General features: G+C 40.6%; 1 protein-coding gene across 1 annotated transcript; it reads right to left on the bottom strand.

The window, feature by feature from the left end:
• Positions 1–3568: 3568 nt before the first annotated feature.
• Positions 3569–20398, bottom strand: LOC120064612 (zinc finger and SCAN domain-containing protein 31-like). Its single transcript, XM_039015215.1, has 2 exons — positions 20076–20398; positions 3569–5016 (listed from the first exon to the last, which is right to left on the bottom strand). Exons 1-2 carry the CDS (start codon positions 20260–20262, stop codon positions 4127–4129), a joined length of 1077 nt encoding a protein of 358 aa, XP_038871143.1. The 5' UTR covers positions 20263–20398; the 3' UTR covers positions 3569–4126.
• Between the last annotated feature and the right edge of the window lie 448 nt (positions 20399–20846).

Below are 20846 nucleotides of genomic sequence, written 5' to 3'. Positions count from 1 at the left end.
GGAGTCTGATACCAAAGATTCATATTAACTTCTCCCTTTGTGAAAAGTGATTGGGATCAGGACCCAGCCCTCACGTATTCACCAAACCCAAACTGTGGAGAATGACTTTCTACCCACTAAAACAACAAAAGAGATCCAAACAGAACATGGAGAGGGCTATGGAGTATCAGAACCAAACAGTGAATTACAGCCCCTCTCCAGTAAATTCAGACTGTTCTCCAGCTCAGAATGAAAACAGTGAACGTGTCGATAGTAGTACATCAACTCTGAGAAAGCAGTCTGACAAAAGATCTCTGGGGAGAAACCGTTTAACTGCCATGTGTGCAGTAAATGTTTCCTTACAGAGAAATACTGTCAAAGACATGCAAATACATACAGGAGATAAATATTTTCATTACCATGGTTGTGGCACGTGCTTTACCAGGAAGGGACACTTGGCAGAGCATTTAAGATAGTTATACCCAGAAGAGAAGCCATTCCACTCCCAAGTTTGTATCAAACGTCCTCATCTTTTGAAGGATCATATGAAATTACACACAGGGGATACATATACACTCCCCTCCATATGTATTTGGACAGTGAAGCTAGCATTTTAAAATTGGCTCCCACATTTGGGATTTGAGATCAAAGGTTTCATATGAGGCTACGGTACGTAATGTCACCTTTTATTTGAGGGTATTGTCATACAGATTGGTTTTACCGTTTAGAATTACAAGCATTTTTATGTATCTAGTGCCCCCATTTGAAGAAGTCATAAGTATTTGGACAAATTCACTTAGTGTGTTTGAAGTAGTAAAAAGTTTGGGTGCATATTCCGAGCACACACACCTGTTGCTTGTTGGATGCATGTTGTCTTTTGGGTGTTTTGCCCAATAGGAAGTGAATGGTTAATTATAACTGGAGTCATTTTCTAGAAGTGTGCAGAAATGTTTCTGATCCTGAATGAATCATGAAGAGGCTACAACAAAACATGCTAACCTCTCACCATTACCATCTTCTCTTCCTACCTACAATAAAAGGGACTCCAAAATGACAATACATTATTCACCATTTAGTTCCTATTGGGCAAAATGTAATCTGAAACAACCAAAACTAACTGCAAATGCATCCAACAAGTTTGTATTCACGTTTGATGTAGTCATTGAGTGCAAGGAATATGGGACAAAATAACTTTTGACTAATAGAAGTGTAATACTTATTCAAATTGGGGAACTTGATACATTTAGTGCTTTCATTTTTAAATGACAAAATATATGAAAATGCCCTCAAATATTAAGGTGACATTCTGTACTGTCGCCTCATATGGAACATTTGATCCCAAATACAAAATGCTGGCGTATGGAGCCGATATTAAAATGTTAGCTTCACTGTCCAAATACGGAGGGAAGTGTACATGCTCAAATGCTCACTGTGTGACCGCAGCTTTATATCTCAGAGTAGACTAAACATCCACCAGCTAGTTCACACAGGGGAGAAGTTTTTTAGCTGCAATGTGTGCGGCAAATCTTTCCCTAGGAAGGGATATTGACATACATATGAGGATACACACATGGTAATAAAACTTTGTTGCCGTGTTTGGCATAAAGGCTTCCGTCAAACAGAGCATATGAAGACGAGACCCAAGGGTGGAGGTGCTCTGTGGGAAAAAGGATTCAGTCAGAATATCTGAAGGAACAGTTTAACGATGTAGGACATTGCGCTCATGTCACTACTGTTAGTTGATTTAATCTAATGTATTGATTGATGAATGAGGGTAATTGACATGATTTGCTATTTTTGTGTCCAAGGATAATATTTATATAAAAAACAATAAATACAATCTTATTACAACACATTTCTACATGTTCTCTTCTGTTTGGCACTGTATAAATGTATCACAAAGAATGATACATTTGTACAGTTTTTGCATATCAAAGTGTGAAAATATATTGGGCAACTGTCCACGGTTGAATTTGAACTAAAATGGGATATTGGTGTCGTTCATAAGAAAACTGCAAGTATTGACACTTGTCCATACAGTTAATAAGAAAAAATGTTTTCAGCCTTTAAAATAAAGAAAAAAAGGAGAGGGCTGCACGACACAGGTCACGGATACATTCTGATCCTCTAGCAAAGGGGGAATACCTTGCCAAGAGAAGAGTATGGTAGCATTTTCTGAATTTCATTGTACATTTCAACTTATTTAGTTAATTGTATGGTCAGTGTAGAGTGATTTACATCTGGTATCAGTTATTGTTTTGCTTTTAGCTATCAAAGAAGGGCTCAAGGGAAGAAGGATCAACCTCCAATGGAATTGATGTCCGAAACGGCCAGGGCACAAAAAAGGGAACAGTGGAGGGCAACAAATGCTCTTATGGACCAAAGCGGGACCTTCAACCAGAGTAGTCCTCAGTCTCAACACATGACAAAGCAAAGAAAAGTACAGATTGCAGAAACAATGCAAAAGAAAACTCAAGTTAAACAGCTACGGAGGGTTGAAAAGAAATTGCAACAAAGCAAAAGGGGAGAAATTTCCAAAATATTTATAGAGGTCAAACAAAACCAGAAAGTAAGTAAGCATACAAGAGGGAAAAAACTATTTGGAGAAAAAAGTGGAGTTATGAAAACGGTTGGATGAAAACAGTCACCTGCTGTTTAAGATACTGTAACCAAAAACGATGTCAAAGTTCAGAGAAGAGGTCTTGTTTAACCTCACAGAACTCCATGCAGCATTCAATGAATGGGTGAGCTCTTCATGTTGTACAGGCAGGCAGTTTGTGCCCATTTTATATAACTGAATGTGTGACTAACACTTGTACCTGTTATAAGGCTAACCTGAAAGTGCAAATTGTGAGGGCTCATGCCGGTGTCCTGTGTGGAAAACAATTTAAACATCATTAATATAAAAACACCAAGTCATTCATACTGGAAAGAAACCATTTCAGTGTCAAGATTGTGGTAAACATTTCAGTCGAAAAGGAAGCTTGCAGATGCATGAGGACACACACGAAGACGCTGCATCGTTCCCATATTTGTGGAGAGCTTCCCTGACCACACGTATGATGAGTCAGAGGGTTGAAACCGCCTCGCTGTGAAGAATGTCACAAGGTCTCCGCTGAATGAAGCCCTGACCGTACATATGAAGACTCACCTAGAGGAGAAACCGCATCCGTGCCATGAATGCAGACTTCAATCAGATGGGATCACTTAGAAGGTATATGAGCTTGTTTCACAAACTGGAGGAATCATGATTTGCGTGGGGAAAATGTGTCAGTTTAAACTAGATTGAAAGATACAGTATGTATGTTTAGATATCAGTTAGTATCTCAGAGGCACTGCTTTAGGTTGAAATTGGTAGTCACACACACAGTGCTTCCCATCCCATCCCACCCACCCCACACACACGGTGCTACCCACCCCACACACACAGCACTACTCACCCACCCCACACACAGCTACCCACCCACTGTGTTACCTCCCCACACACAGTGCTACCCAGCCCACCCACGGTGTTCCCCCTACACACGCGGTGCCCCCCCCCCCCCACACAGTACTGCAGCCTGAATGGTAGAAGATAGTCATCCTGACCTTAAAAAACATTTGACCAATTATTTATTAAAAAACAGTTAACATTCAGCACAGAACAGTACATTTTTACACAGTAATTTCATCAGGGATAACTGTCAAGACCCTAATAGGATAGTCATACAGCCCAGCAGTCATGTCCAAGTCCTAAGGGGAAATAGATGAGGATGATCAAATTCATTGATCTGCATCTACTAAAACAGGCAATATCCTCTGCTTCCTGTAAAATATGTAGTGTATTTACAAAAGAACAACATCAGTCAACATATATATATAGCTACTAGCAGTATTCATATCCTCATGCTGGCACTGAACCAAGCATGGCTTCAGATGATGATGCATGCAGCAACACAATCACATGGATCAGTGAAAAACATTAACATTTTCATTACTCAAAGTTATTCCCATTCCCCACTGTATTGTAATGCATTGTTCAAACATCAATCACTGATTCTTCTAGTGTTTTAAATCCTGGCCAATAATTAAACTGCCCAGATTTACATGTCACTCTCCTTCTGTGCTCAGAACTTAATTTCAAGAGAGAGCGTAAATGTCTCTGCTGTTAACGTTTTGACCGAGCCACTTTCCAGCCATGTGGTCTCTCCCCTGGGTGAATTTTAAAGTGAGTGTTCAGGTGAGCCGACTGGTTGAAACATTTCCCACAGATGTGACAGCGGAAGGGCTTCTCTCCAGTGTGAATGCGGTGGTGCCTCCTCAACATGCTGATGGTTGTGAAGCCTTTTCTGCACACAGAGCAGCTGAATGGTCTTTCCTTGGTGTGCCATCGCATGTGGACCTCTAACTGACAGGAGAAACTGAAGCATTTCCCACACTCTCTGCAACGATACACTCTCTGTATGCCCTGGGGTTGATAGGGGGATCTCTGTTGAGGCAGCTTGGAGGTGTTCTGGCCTCTAACATCTATGTGTAGACCTATACTTTCTCTTTCATATGCACTGCTTGTTCCCTGTGGGCCCTTATATCCTGACAGTCCTTCTCTCAGAATTCTATTGTTGATATTGGGTTGGGCACCGTTTTCACTCGAAGCTGCAAGACAATCGGAATTCACATTGAAGACAGTCTGTAAGTCACTGGTTGGTTCTGATGTGCTGTAGCCTTCTTCATTTTCTATTTTGATCTGCTTAGAAGATATGGTTCTGGCTAAAGAGTCTCCTTCTCTGATGTCCACAGTTTGGGTATGTGGAAGATGTGAAGGCTGAGCTGGGTCCTGATCACAGTTACTTTTAACAAAGGGAGGAGTTAATATGGACTCTCCTTTGGTATCAGACTCCAAACCCTGAAGCTGATCTTCCTCCTGGCTGATTCTGAGCTCCTGTTCCTCTTTAACCTGTGTGGGCTTTAGGTCCTGGCCCAGACTGGGGCTCCACTCCTGCTCACAGTACTGCTGCTCAGGGGAAGATGCATCTTCAGTGAGATGGATAGCATGGTGGTCTAGAGGGAACAGAAAGGAAGAAAGTCAGCTGAAGGCAATTCTATCTTAGCACCACAGTACATGTATGACACGTGTAGCCTGCATGTAAACCAGAATCTGGGTTTACAGGAGACGTTGAATATGGAGATTCTCTTTAAACCCAGGAAGCAGCCATTCAACTTGCCATTCACTAGCCTAAATGTCAAAATACATTCGGTACTTACCAAAGACAAGTGTGGCAGAGCAACCATTGTTATACAAAAACATTTGTCATAAGAAACTAGCTCCCTGGTATACAGAAAATACCCGAGTTCTGAAGCAAGCTTCCAGAAAATTGGAACGGAAATGGCGCCACACCAAACTGGAAGTCTTCCGACTAGCTTGGCAAGACAGTACCGTGCAGTATCGAAGAGCCCTCACTGCTGCTCGATCATCCTACTTTTCCAACTTAATTGAGGAAAATAAGAACAATCCAAAATTTATTTTTGATACTGTTGCAAAGCTAACTAAAAAGCAGCATTCCCCAAGAGAGGATGGCTTTCACTTCAGCAGTAATAAATTCATGAACTTCTTTGAGGAAAAGATCATGATCATTAGAAAGCAAATTACGGACTCCTCTTTAAATCTGCGTATTCCTCCAGGGCTTAGCTGTCCTGGATCTGCACAGCTCTGCCAGGGCCTGGGATCGGGAGAGACACTTAAGTGTTTTAGTACTATATCTCTTGACACAATGATGAAAATAATCATGGCCTCTAAACCTTCAAGCTGCATACTGGATCCTATTCCAACTAAACTACTGAAAGAGCTGCTTCATGTGCTTGGCCCTCCTATGTTGAACATAATAAACGGCTCTCTATCCACCGGATGTGTACCAAACTCACTAAAAGTGGCAGTAATAAAGCCTCTCTTGAAAAAGCCAAACCTTGACCCGGAAAATATAAAAAACTATCGGCCTATATCGAATCTTCCATTCCTCTCAAAAATTTTAGAAAAAGCTGTTGCGCAGCAACTCACTGCCTTCCTGAAGACAAACAATGTATACGAAATGCTTCAGTCTGGTTTGTCTCTGTGAATGGTTTGTCCTCTGACAAATCAACTGTACATTTCGGTGTTCCTCAAGGTTTCGTTTTAGGACCACTATTGTTTTCACTATATATTTTACCTCTTGGGGATGTTATTCGAAAACATGTTAACTTTCACTGCTATGCGGATGACACACAGCTGTACATTTCAATGAAACATGGTGAAGCCCCAAAATTGCCCTCGCTAGAAGCCTGTGTTTCAGACATAAGGAAGTGGATGGCTGAAAACTTTCTACTTTTAAACTCGGACAAAACAGAGATGCTTGTTCTAGGTCCCAAGAAACAAAGAGATATTCTGTTAAATCTGACAATTAATCTTGATGGTTGTAAAGTCGTCTCAAATAAAACTGTGAAGGACCTCGGCGTTACTCTTGACCCTGATCTCTCTTTTGACGAACATATCAAGACTGTTTCAAGGACAGCTTTTTTCCATCTACGTAACATTGCAAAAATCAGAAATTTTCTGTCCAAAAATGATGCAGAAAAATGTATCCATGCATTTGTTACTTCTAGGTTAGACTACTGCAATGCTCTACTTTCCGGCTACCCGGATAAAGCACTAAAACTTCAGTTAGTGCTAAATACGTCTGCTAGAATCCTGACTAGAACCAAGAAATTTGATCATATTACTCCAGTGCTAGCTTCCCTACACTGGCTTCCTGTTAAGGCAAGGGCTGATTTCAAGGTTTTACTGTTAACCTATAAAGCGTTACATGGGCTTGCTCCTACCTATCTTCCCGAGTTGGTCCTGCCGTACATACCTACACGTACGCTACGGTCACAAGACGCAGGCCTCCTAATTGTCCCTAGAATTTCTAAGCAAACAGCTGGAGGCAGGGCTTTCTCCTATAGATCTCCATTTTTATGGAACGGTCTGCCTACCCATGTGAGAGACGCAGACTCGGTCTCAACCTTTAAGTCTTTACTGAAGACTTATCTCTTCAGTAGGTCATATGATTGAGTGTAGTCTGGCCCAGGAGTGTGAAGGTGAACGGAAAGGCTCTGGAGCAACGAACCGCCCTTGCTGTCTCTGCCTGGCCGGTTCCCCGCTCTCCACTGGGATTCTCTGCCTCTAACCCTATTACAGGGGCTGAGTCACTGGCTTACTGGTGCTCTTTCATGCCGTCCCTAGGAGGGGTGCGTCACTTGAGTGGGTTGAGTTACTGACGTGATCTTCCTGTCTAGGTTGGCGCCCCCCCTTGGTTTGTGCTGTGGTGGAGATCTTTGTGGGCTATACTCGGCCTTGTCTCAGGATTGTAAGTTGGTGGTTGAAGATATCCCTCTAGTGGTGCGGGGGCTGTGCTTTGGCAAAGTGGGTGGGGTTATATCCTTCCTGTTTGGCCCTGTCCGGGGGTATCATCGGATGGGGCCACAGTGTCTCCTGACCCCTCCTGTCTCAGCCTCCAGTATTTATGCTGCAGTAGTTTATGTGTCGGGAGGCTAGGGTCAGTTGGTTATATCTGGAGTACTTCTCCTGTCTTATCCAGTGTCCTGTGTGAATTTAAGTATGCTCTCTAATTCTCTCTCTCTCTCTGAGGACCTGAGTCCTAGGACCATACGTCAGGACTACCGGGCATGATGACTCCTTGCTGTCCCCAGTCCACCTGGCCTTGCTGCTATTCCAGTTTCAACTGTTCTGCCTGCGGTTATGGAACCCCTACCTGTCCCAGACCTGCTGTTTTCAACTCTTAATGATCGGCTATGAAAAGCCAACTGACATTTATTCCTGATTATTATTTGACCATGCTTGTCACTTATGAACATTTTGAACATCTTGGCCATGTTCTGTTATAATCTCCACCCGGCACAGCCAGAAGAGGACTGGCCACCCCTCATAGCCTGGTTCCTCTCTAGGTTTCTTCCTAGGTTTTGGCCTTTCTAGGGAGTTTTTCCTAGCCACCGTGCTTCTACACCTGCATTGCTTGCTGTTTGGGGTTTTAGGCTGGGTTTCTGTACAGCACTTCGAGATATTAGCTGATGTACGAAGGGCTATATAAAATAAAATAAACTTGATATTACTGCCTTTACATCCAGTATGTACTTCCAAAAAAGTTCTAAATAAAAAGTTAAATGCAACTGAAAAAATGGCTTGTCTGGAAAGAATCTAAGAATTGTTCTTGACCATGTGCCAGATCTACATCTTCTGCACCGCCAATAAAATCACTCAGTCTATCTAGAAATATAGAATCCCTGTAAAAACGTACCGTTGTCTACTTACATAAAATATTATTGCATTCCGTGCAATATATGGGTGAAACAACAGATTGATATGGCGTTCAAACTGTTGTAGGTGATAAAATCAATTACCTTTCCTGCTGCTGGATCAGCCGACCTGCGTGTGGCAGTAATGAGTGATTTTATTGGAGGTATAGAAGAGTGGATGATTTGGCTAAAAACAATACACTTACACGGAACCCAAACCGGCTGCGCGCGTGCGCCATCGTGCACAAATTTATTTTGTCCCCCTACACCAAACATGATCACGACACACAGGTTAAAATATCAAAACAAATTCTGAACCAATGACATTAATTTGGGGACAGGTCGAAAAGCATTAAACATGTATGGCAATTTAGCTAGTTAGCTAGCAAGTGCAAGCTAATTTGTCCTATTTAGCTAGCTTGCTGTTGCTAGCTAATTTGTCCTGGGATATAAACATTGAGTTGTTATTTTACCTGAAATGCACAAGGTCCTCTACTCCGACAATTAATCCACACATAAATCAGCCAACCGAATCGTTTCTAGTCATCTCTCCTCCTTCCAGGCTTTTTCCATCTTTGAACTTATATGGTGATTGGCATCTACACTTTCATAGTATTACCACGACAATCGGCAAAACATAACCAATGAGGAGATGGCACGTGGGTACCTGCTTCTATAAACCAATGAGGAGATGGGAGAGGCAGGACTTTCAGCGTGATCTGCGTCAGAAATAGGAATGACTTCTATTTTAGCCCTTGGCAACGCAGACACTCGTTGGCACGCGCGAGCAGTGTGGGTGCAACAATTGAATAACATGGATTTCTACATTTATTTTGCGACGCGAGCGGTGTGGTCAGCCTATTATGCTGCATTTAGACAGTCAGCCCAATACTGGTCTTTTTTCACTAATTGGTCTTTTGACCAATCAGATTGGCTCTGAAAAAGATATGATATGGCCTCCCGAGTGGCGCAGCGTTCTAAAAATGTTTTATCAAACTATTTGTCACATGCGCCAAATACAACAAGTGTAGACCTTACTGTGAAATGCTTACTTTCAAACCCTTAACCAACAGTGCAGTTCAAGAAGAGTTAAGAAAATATTACCAACTAAAGTAAAAAAATATATAAAAAGTAACACAATAACGAGGCTATATACAGGGGGTACCGGTACCGAGTCAGTGTGTGGGGGTACAGGTTAGTTGAGGTAATTTGTACATGTAGGTAGGGGTGAAGTGACTATGCATCGATAATAACCAGCAAGTAGCAGCAGTGTGCAAAACAAATGGAAGGGGGGGGTGAGGGGGGTCAATGTAATAGTCCGGTGGCCATCTGATTAATTGTTCAGCAGTCTTATGGCTTGGGGGTAGAATCTGTTAAGGAGCATTTTGGTCCTAGACTTGGCGCTCCAGTACCGCTTGCTGTGCGGTAGCAGAGAAAACAGTCTATACAGACTTGGGTGACTGGAGTCTCTGACAACTTTACAGGAGTCTCTGACACTGCCTATTATATAGGTCCTGGATGAAAAGAAGCTTGGCCGTACGCACTACCCTCTGCAGCGCCTTATGGTCAGATGCCGAGCAGTTGCCATACAGGGCGGTGATGCAACCGGTCAGGATTGTATGTTATTTTTTATTTCACCTTTATTTAACCAGGTAGGCCAGTTGAGAACAAGTTCTCATTTACAACTGCGACCTGGCCAAGATAAAGCAAAGCAGTGCGACAAAAACAACACATAGGATAAACAAACGTACAGTCAATAACACAATAGAAAAACCTGTATACAGTGTGTGCAAATTAAGTAAGGAGGTAAGGCAATAAATAGGCCAATTGTGGCAAAGTAATTAAAATTTACACTGGAGTGATATATGTGCAAGTAGAAATACTGGTGTGAAAAAGAGCAGAAAAACAAAAACAAATATTGGGATGAGGTAGGTCTTTTTTTTTTTAAGGGGTGGATCAGCTTAATATTGCGGAAAGAATGTTGCTTCATTTCCAATCCCCCATATTTTTTGGGTAAATATATCCATACACGCATGCATACATATATATACATACACATACCTATATAGACATACATACTTTCTTTAAAGAATATACCTTTATTATTATTCCCCGCAAACCCTACCGCCGATCCCCCAATTGGAGTAAACTAATAAACACTTCTGCTTTTACCTTCAATTTATACATCTTATACACATTTTACAGACACAGTCTACTTTACAATAGTTCTCTCTTGTTTGTTCTTAGTCCTTCCTCTATTTCTGATGTCCATCCAGTTTGATTTCTATTTGTAACTATGCTTTTTCACAAAAGTTCCAAACCTATATACAGTTTACAGATCCCGTATGTTTTACATTGTTTATATCTTGTTATTAGTCCCACCCTTCAGCTCCATTCAACCCCTCCCATCTATCTCTCAACATCATCCATTTCGCATTTCTATTTGCCATATATTTTTCAACTGTGCTGTGATGCTTCACAAAATAATTGAACCTTCCTATTATCATAGCTTCTACAGATTGTAAATAAAAAATAAAAATGTTTGCTAAAATAATTATTATATTATTGATTGATTGATTTCAAATCACCCAGTATTGCTATCTGTAGCGTTAGTTCTAGGCAAATATTGCAATTCTTCAGCCATTCCTGGACCTGTGACCAAAAACGAGCTACATATGGACAATACCAAAATAAATGATCTAATGACTCTGCCTCCTCACAGCAGAATCTGCAGAGCTGGGAAGATTGTATCCCCCATATATATATAACATTCTATTAGTTGGAAGAATTTTGTATAGTAATTTAAATTGAACAATGTGAAGTTTTGAATCCGGAGTTGTTTTGCGTATCAATTCATAAACCATGTGCCATGGAATGGGTACATCGAAAATCTCTTCCCAACTATTGACATTTATATGGCACAGCTGACAGTTTTTTTGTCCTTAAATGAAATTGGTATATGTTTTTATTTATCACACTTTTCTTTAACCATTTATGTTCTTTAATACAGGGCCGACATACAAGTTCCTTACTTTTTTCCCCTTCTACTTGCCTCTTCCATTTTTGTGGTAATGCTGCAATTAATTGGTTGTAATTTTGGGTAGAGCAGACATTTCCATATGTCTGTGTTAGCTGCATGTGTGACATAACTCCACCAGTCCTATTTATGATATCATTCACTAAAATTATACCTTTTTTTTTTTTTTTTTTTTCTTCGATAAATCGTTTTTTTTTATCAATTAGTATATTTGAATTTAACCACAATATTTGTTGTACTATTTGTTCCGTCCTTTCAGGTGGATTAAACTGAAATTGCAACCAACTTTCTAAGGCTTGTTTAAAAAAATAAAGATATTTTGGAGATTATTTCCTTTTCAAACAACCGAAAGTGAGCAGGTGTAATCTGAATAAAGGGGAAAAGGCCCTTCCTGAATATAGGATGAGACATTCGTACCAATTGACTAGAGAACCAGTTTGGATTTAAGTATAACTTTTGTATGACTGATGCCTTTAGTGAGAGGTCTAATGCTTTAATATTTAATAATTTCTGCCCACCGAATTCATATTCGTTATATAAATAGGCCCTTTTAATTTTATCTGGCTTGCCATTCCAAATAAAATTGAATATTTTTTGTTCATATAATTTAAAAGGCAGGTCACTAGGTGTAGGCAAAACCATAAGCAAATAGGTAAACTGTGATATAACTAAAGAGTTAATCAGGGTGATTTTTCCACAAATAGACAGGTATTTTCCTTTCCATGGTAGCAAGATCTTATCTATTTTTGCTAACTTTCTATAAAAATTTATTGGAGTGAGATCATTTCTTTCTTTTGGGATTTGTATACCAAGTATGTCCACATCTCCATCAGACCATTTAATTGGTAAACTACATGGTAATGTAAAATGTGCATTTTTTAATGATCCAATACGTAATATGGTACATTTATCATAATTTGGTTTTAATCCAGAGAGGATAGCAAAAGTATCCAGATCCTCTAAGAGGCTGTGGAGACTCTAATTGTGGTTTTAAAAGAAAACATGAATCATCAGCGTACAATGACATCTTAGTTTTTAAGCCATGGATTTCTAATCCCTTAATATTATTGTTTGATCTAATCTTAGCAGCTAACATTTCGATGGCAATAATAAATAGATATGCCGATAGTGGACAACCTTGTTTTACTCCTCTAGATAGTTTAAAACTTTCTGAGATGTAGCCATTATTTACTATTTTACACCTAGGGTTACTATACATAACCTTAACCCATTTTATAAGAGATTCCCCAAAATTGAAATGTTCTAGGCATTTATATATAAACTCCAGTCGTACTTTATCAAAAGCCTTTTCAAAATCAGCTATGAAAACCAGGCCTGGTGTCCCCGATATTTCATAGTGTTCTATTGTTTCCAGTACTTGTCTTATATTATCTCCAATGTATCGTCCATGTAAAAAACCTGTCTGATTAGGATGAATAATATCTGACAATACTTTTTTAATTCTATGTGCCAAGCATTTTGCTAGGATTTTTGCATCACAACACTGAAGTGTAAGAGTTCTCCAATTTTTTTAATGGACTGGATTTTTATATATACCACTTGCATCCTGTTTCAGTAATAATGATATCAGACCTTCTTGTTGCGTGTCTGATAATCTACCATTTATATTGGAGTGGTTAAAACAAGCTAATAAATGGTCCTTTGAGTATATCAAAAAAGGTTTTGTATACTTCCACTGGTATGCCATCCAGCCCTGGAGTTTTCCCATCCATAAAGGCCCCAATTGCATCAAGCAGTTCCTCCTCTGTAATTTGGCCTTCACATGAGTCTTTCTGTACAGATGTTAATTTTACATTATTATTAGGAAAAAAATCCATACAATTAGTTTCAGTTAGTGGAGATGGAGGAGCCTGAAACAAAAACATATTCTGAAAGTACTTTACTTCCTCTTTCAAAATATCATTTGGTGAATCATGCGTGACTCCATCATTTGTAACAAGTTTTAATACATTTTTTTTTGTAGCATTTCTATATTGAAGATTGAAAAAGAATGGTGCATTTCTCCCCATATTCCATCCAGTTCGCTTTATTTTTATAATATATTACACTGGATCTTTCTTGAATAAGTTCCTCCATTTCTTTTTGTTTTTCCTCTAACTTATTCTGTGCCTCTATAGTACCATTTTTATTGCTATCTAACTATACTGTTAGTCCTTCAATTTCCTTTGTTAATATGGACTCGTTTGATCGAAATTGCTTTTGTTTTATAGATGAGTACTGAATTGCATTGCCTCTAAAGGCACATTTAAAAGTGCCCCATACAATAATGGGATCTGCTGTACCTATGTTATGTCTGAAAAAGTCAGTTATAAATTCTTCTGTCCTAGTTCTAAACAATTTATCATCTAGTAGACTTTGATTAAATTTCCAATATCCTCGCCCACGTGGAAGTTCTGTAAGAGTAATATATATGCCAATAATGTGATGATCCGACTGCATTCTGTCCCCTATCAACACTTTTGGTGCCAGAGAGAATGGCATAAGAAAGTAGTCAAGACGACTAGCTTGATTAAGCCTCCGCCATGTATATCTCACTAGGTCAGGGTATTTAAGTCTCCATATATCCACTAATTCCAATATATCCATGACATTCATGATTTCCTTAAATGCCTGAGGGTGATAGTTTGTAGTGTGATTTCCTTTCCGGTCCATAGAGGTATTTAAGACCGTATTAAAATCTCCCACCATAATAATAGAGTCTAGTGTTGCTTGTAGAGTTGATAAATTCATATATATATATATAAGAATTTATTTATTTATTTATTTAAATATATTATATAAAATAATCCATCTACCTTGAGGATCTGTTTGGACAATTTGCACATTTGGATCAAAATTATTGTTAATTAAAACCATCACCCCTTTTGAATTTCTTTGCCCATGGGAGAAGTATATTTATCCCCCCCAGTTCTTTTTCCACAAAACTTAATCTAAAACTGTTGAATGAGTTTCCTGTAAACAATAGATATTATATTCCTTCTCTTTTAGCCAGGTAAATACTGATTGTCTTTTCTTATTATCTGCTAAGCCATTACAGTTGTAACTGGCTATACTTATTTCACCACCTATCATAATGAGACACAACTTTCAATTCTTTTTATCAAAATATATGTTTGTAAACGTACCATTAAAAAGTAACATGATGATTGAGTGTCTATATAGCTGTACCATGATATTTGCATTTCTACTAAGTAAACCTCCAATTGGTCCCTACTATTCCACCCGCTAAAAGCCCTCCACATCCCGAGTTGGGTTGTCATCCCAATGCCCGGCAGACCACCCTCGACCCCCTGTATCCCATGGCCCTGAACCGACTGGGATCCATCCTCTGAAAAGAGCACACAGTGCCATTTACCGAATTGAAGTAGATCAACTGCCAAATGCATTTCCATCGCCCTCACCTCGATTTGTATTATATATAGCTGTGGATCATCCTCTATTGTCCCTAACATATTTTGCTCCTTCGCAACAGTTGTGGGATACACACATACACCCACACACACTCAACCCATACCCCCACACAACCATAAGCTCACTTACTCAACAATTGCACCAACCCAGAGCCCAACTCAAGATAGGTCTTAATTTACAAATGCACTTGCAGTTGCAGCTGCATGAGAAGGCCTGCAAGACCACGCAAAAAATTGGCAAAAATTGAGAGATTTTATTTACCATTGTCACATCCTAGATGATGGAGGTCAAATGTACACCTTTTCCCTGAAAATTAGGTAGGTAGTTGGTTGGATGGGCTATTTACAGGTGGGCTGTTTACAGCTGCAGCGATCGGTAAGCTGCTCTGACAGCTGACGCTTAAAGTTAGTGAGGGAGAAAAGTCTCCAACTTCAGTGATTTTTGTGTTGGCTTTGGGATGACCAGTGAAATATACCTGCTGGAGTGAGTGCTACGGGTGGGTGTTGCTATAGTGACCAGTGAGCTGAGATAAGGTGGAGCTTTACCTTTGATTTTACCTAGCAAAGACTTATAGATGACCTGGAGCCAGTGGGTTTGGTGACAAATATGTAGTGAGGACCAGCCAACAAGAGCGTACAGGTCGCAGTGGTGGGTAGTATATGTGGCTTTGGTGACAAAACTGATGGCACTGTGATAGCAAATTGGATGCAGTCTGAGTAGAGTGTTGGAGGCTATTTTGTAAATTACATCGCCGAAGTCAAGGATCAGTAGGATGGTCAGTTTTACGAGGGTATGTTTGGCAGCATGAGTGAAGGAGGCTGAGTTGCGGAATAGGAAGCTGATTCTAGATTTAACTTTGGATTGAAGATGCTTAATGTGAATCTAGAAGGAGAGTTTACAGTCTAACCAGACACCTAGGTATTTATAGTTGTTCACATATTCTAAGTCAGAACCGTCCAGAGTAGTGATGCTAGACGTGCGGGCTGGTGCGGGCAGCGATCGGTTGAAGAGCATGCATTTAGTTTTACTTGTATTTAAGAGCAATTGGAGGCCACGGAAGGAGTGTTGTACGGCGTTGAAGCTCGTTTGTAGGTTTGTTAACACAGTGTCCAAAGAAGGGCCAGATGTATACAGAATGGTGTTGTCTGCGTAGAGGTGGATCAAAGAATCACCCGCAGCAAGAGCAACATCATTGATATATACAGAGAAAATAGCCGGCCCGAGAATTGAACCCTGTGGCAGCCCCATAGAGACTGCCAGAGGTCTGGACAACAGGCCCTCCGATTTGACACACTGAACTCTATCTGAGAAGTAGTTGGTGAACCAGGTGAGGCAGTCATTAGAGAAACCAAGGCTGTTGAGTCTGCTGATAAGAATGCGGTGATTGACAGAGTCGAAAGCCTTGGCCAGGTTGATGAAGACGGCTGCACAGTACTGTCTTTTATTGATGGCGGTTAGGATATCGTTTAGGACCTTGAGCGTGGCAGAGGTGCACCCGTGACCAGCTCGGAAACCAGATTGCATAGCGGAGAAGGTACGGTGGGATTCTAAATGGTTGGTGATCTGTTTGTTAACTTGGCTTCCAAAGACTTTAGAAAGGCAGGGCAGGGTGGATGCACGGCCGCATTCCAATCTTTAGGAATCTCAGACGACACGAAAGAGAGGTTGAACAGATTAGTAATAGGGGTGCTCTCTATGATGCTCTCAATGGTGCAGTTGTAGAACTTTTTGAGGATCTGGGGACCCATGCCAAATCTTTTCAGTCTCCTGAGGGGGAAAAGGTTTTGTCGTGCACTCTTCATGACTGTCTTGGTGTGTTTGGAACATGATAGTTCGTTGGTGATGTGGACACTAAGGAACTTGAAACTCTAGACCCGCTCCACTACAGCCCCGTCAATGTTAATTGGGGCCCGTTCAGCCCACCTTTTCCTGTAGTCCACGATCAGCTCATTTGTCTTACTCACATTGAGGGAGAGGTTGTTGTCTTGGCACCACACTGCCAGTTCTCTGACCTCCTCCCTATAGGCTGTCTCATCGTTGTTGGTGATCAGGCCTACCACTGTAGTGTCGTCAGCAAACTTAATGATAGTGTTGGGAGTCGTATTTGGCCACGCAGTTGTGGGTGAACAGGGAGTACAGAAGGGGCCTAAGTACACACCCCTGAGGGGCCCCAGTGTTGGGGATCAGCGCGGCAGATGTGTTGTTGCCTACCCTTACCACAGCCTGTCAGGAAGTCCAGGATCCAGTTGAAGAGGGAGGTGTTTAGTCCCAGGGTCCTTAGCTTAGTGATGAGCTTCATGGGCACTATGGTGTTGAACGCTGAGCTGTAGTCAATGAACAGCATTCTCACATAGGTGTTACTTTTGTCCAGGTGGGAAAAGGCAGTGTGGAGTGCAATTGTGTCATCTGTGGATCTGTTGGGGCATAATGCGAATTGGAGTGGGACTAGGGTATCCGGGAGGATGCTGTTGATGTGAGCCATGACCAGCCTTTCAAAGCACTTCATGGCTACCAACGTGAGTGCTAAAGGGCGGTAATTATTTAGGCAGGTTACCTTCGCTTCCTTGGGCACAGGGACTATGGTGGTCTGCTTGAAACATGTAGGTATTACAGAATCAGTCAGGGAGAGGTTGAACATTTCAGTGAAGACACTTGCCAGTTGGTCCGTGCATCCTTTGAGTACACATCCTGGTAATCCATCTGGCCCCACGGCTTTGTGAATGTTGATCTGTTTAAAAAGGTCTTGCTCACATCGGCTACCGAGAGCGTTATCACACAGTCATTTAGAACAGCTGGGGCTCTCGTGCATGCTTCAGTGTTGCTTGCCTCGAAGCGAGCAAAAAAGGCATTTAGCTCATCTGGTAGGCTTGCGTCACTGAGCAGCTCACGTCTGGGTTTCCCTTTGTTGTCCGTAATAGTTTTCAAGCCCGGCCACATCCGAACAGTGTCAGAGCCGGTGTAGTAGGATTCAATCTTAATCCTTTATTGACGCTTTGTTTATTTGATGGTTCGTCTGAGGGCATAGCGGGATTTCGGATTATAGTCCCGCTCCTTTAACGCGGCAGCTCTAGCTTTTTGCTCAATGTGGAGGTTGCCTGTAATCCATGGCTTCTGGTTGGGATATTTACGTATGGTCACTGTGGGGACGACGTCATCGATGCACTTATTGATGAAGCCGATGACGGAGGTGGTATACTCATCAATTCCATTGGATGCATCCCGGAACATATTCCAGTCTGTGCTAGAAAAACAGTCTGCCGTCATCTGACCACTTCCATATTGATCGAGTCACAGGTACTTCCTACTTTAGTTTTTGCTTGTAAGAAGGAATCAGGAGGATAGAATTATGATCAGATTTGCCAAATGGAGGGCGGGGGAGAGTTTTTGGATAAGCATCTAAGGCACTGCAACGCAGCGCTAGAGACGTCACTACAGACCCGGGTTCGATCCCGGGCTGTATCACAACTGGCCGTGATCGGGAATCACATAGGGCAGCATACAATTGGCCCAACGTCGTCCGGATTAGGGGAGGGTTTGGCCGGGAGGGCTCCACATTGGAGAGTTACAGTGATGAGACAAGATTGACATTTGGGAGAAAAGGGGTTAAACGTTTTTTTTTTTATCGTATATGAATAGATCAGACGGGATTCTTGAAAATTTTTATTTTTTTTACCAAACGCCCCTCAAGATTATAGTGGAGTTGAATGAAGAGAGAGAACGTTCTCTGCTGAGTTTATAAAATTGTAAAATGAGCAGCACGGTAGTGCATTTTTAGATACAATGTTGTCAACAAATTTAGGTTGCTGTTACTCCCATCCCTATTGCAGAATGCAGCAATTTGACAGCATGTACTAATGTCGATTTAATCCACACTTGCATTAGTACCATTGTTTTGGTGATTGGCATTTAGGCTCTGACAATGAAAAGGTAGCAGACAGACCTACAGTATGTTTAGGTAAGGTGACCTGATTTGTCACTATGAAAATCATTTGGTCAAACAGATTGTGAACTCAAAAGCGTACGTTTGATTCTAGAGGGGGGACAATAAATATAAAAACATTCTGGTTAGGGTGTAGGGGCAGATTTATGTCTTGCCTAGAGCAGATTTGATTATCAATTTACTTTATTTAGTCTGATCAGTTGAACAATTCTCATTCTTAACAATGGGCTGAAATAAAAGTGGAATTAGTGTGCATGTCAGAAAGAACACTACTGTTATTCCCCACATTTACAGTATTTTATTGTTCTACTTCTTCCCAATATTGCCAGTGTAATCACAGATTTTAAATCTGATATGCCTACTTGTGTCTTTGAAAATGAATTTAAGGCTATATATTTTTGCAGCCATTCATGTACAGTTTTGAATAAGTCCTACAAATAAGCATTGGATATTAAAATGCTCCAGGCCTCAAATATAATTTGACAATTTAGTATTGTGCACATGCAAGGCAGCGATAGAGGGAGACTGACAACTCATTAACAAATATTTTGTCTATGTAGAGTAAGATAATGACAATGATCTTCAACTAGTAGACATAAACCACCTGAATATTGATATTCATTTGACTTTTTTTTTTTTAAAGGTTGGATGATTGACAAATTAAGAACATCCAGCACTTGGGAAACATAGATCAAGGAGAGCAAACAGGATTTTCATCCAGCACTATTTAAAAAGAGTTCACCAAAATTACAATACACTAAATGTTTGTGTCCTTACCTTGAAAGCAGTCTACGACAAAACTGCAATCTATGATTTGGTTACCCACTGCCATCAACCATTAATATTAGTATTTCCTGTGCAGAGCATTCTCACTGACCTTCCCACTGTTTCTCCCATTGGCCTGTTTCCTCATCTAATTTCATTACTGAAAAAAAAACATTTTTAAAGTGTCAAACCACCTAAAAAAATAAATTAAAAAATTGTATACTTTTAATTCCATCCCCAAAAAACCTAAAAGTAACAAAGTCTGTAGAATTTTGAGTGTTCATTTATTGTTTAAAGAATTCTGAATACAGCTGACCTGTTGTTTTTTTTACCCTGGTCATAGGCCTAAACCATGTCGAAATACATAGAATTACAGGAAATTAGCTGAAAAACAGTAACATTTCACAGGCCGTCTTGGCAAAATCTCACTCCAAGCTTTCTTCAAAGTTGGCAGCCCTGTGGTCGGCTTTTCATATTCTCAGTCTAGTCTAACGTTAGTCCAAAAGAACAATTCTGGTATTTTGTATAGATTAGTTTGTGGAGTCTGGCAACAACCAAAACAATTCCCTCGTTTTGAGAAATAAAAGTAGGTTCATATCCTAGCGTTACTTAGCTAGTTACCTGTTTGAAGTAGAACGCGCTGAACAGCGATATCCAGCAGCTTTCGGAGACGATTGTTCTCCTCCTTGGAGCGAACGATTTCTGTCTGGTACTCAACTATCGTACCCTTCACAGCCCCAAATATCTCCTCGGCAGCCGCGGTTAATCTCTTCGTAAGAAATATATTCAACAATTCCAATTTTGACATTTTGTTTGCTGTGCGAGTAGTACCACAAATGAAAGATGTTACTTATCTTTCAGGTAGTATTATTATTTTTAACAATCCACCATCTTTGTTTATAGCTATCTAGTTTCACGAATGTGACGACACAGATAAAACAATGAGCCAGATATTTCACCGGATGTATAAATGTGAAGCATCCAGTTGGCGTTACCACTTACTACCAAATCTGATAATGAGAGGAAGCCCAGTGACCGGCAGTGGGAGAAGATGGAGGGAGATGGATTTTGGACGACATTCTGCAAATGTTCTCATCGATGAAACATTTGATCTACATAGTTTTATTTTTCCAAAACTAGAATCTGTTGCGAACAGAGTTGACTAATCTTTGTAGACTTTACCCTTTGCAATAGTTTTTAAAAATTGCGTTTTTTAGGAGCTCAAGGGCGTATTGAGTTAATGCACACGCGCACTTCAGAGTAGGCGTTCGCTTACGGAAATATGCAAGTACATGCTAGCTCTGCCTATATCCTTGCTTGTTCTGCCTACTTTGATTCATTTGCTCCCATTGGAAACGCAGGCCATGGTCTATCTTGATTTATAAAAAATCT

This window comes from Salvelinus namaycush, chromosome 20 (assembly GCF_016432855.1).
Source record: "Salvelinus namaycush isolate Seneca chromosome 20, SaNama_1.0, whole genome shotgun sequence".
In the NCBI taxonomy this organism is placed as follows: Eukaryota; Metazoa; Chordata; class Actinopteri; order Salmoniformes; family Salmonidae; genus Salvelinus; species Salvelinus namaycush.
The sequence above is the reverse complement of the archived record's forward strand: the minus strand, read 5'-3'. Positions and strand labels throughout refer to the sequence as shown.

Bases quoted from the DNA above. Each gene is read 5' to 3' on its own strand.
- LOC120064612 (XM_039015215.1), bottom strand. From the start codon at position 20,262: ATGTCAAAATTGGAATTGTTGAATATATTTCTTACGAAGAGATTAACC. The intron at 5,017-20,075 runs GTAACTAGCTAA...TGTTCCCTCTAG, and splicing joins GCGCGTTCTACTTCAAACAG to ACCACCATGCTATCCATCTC.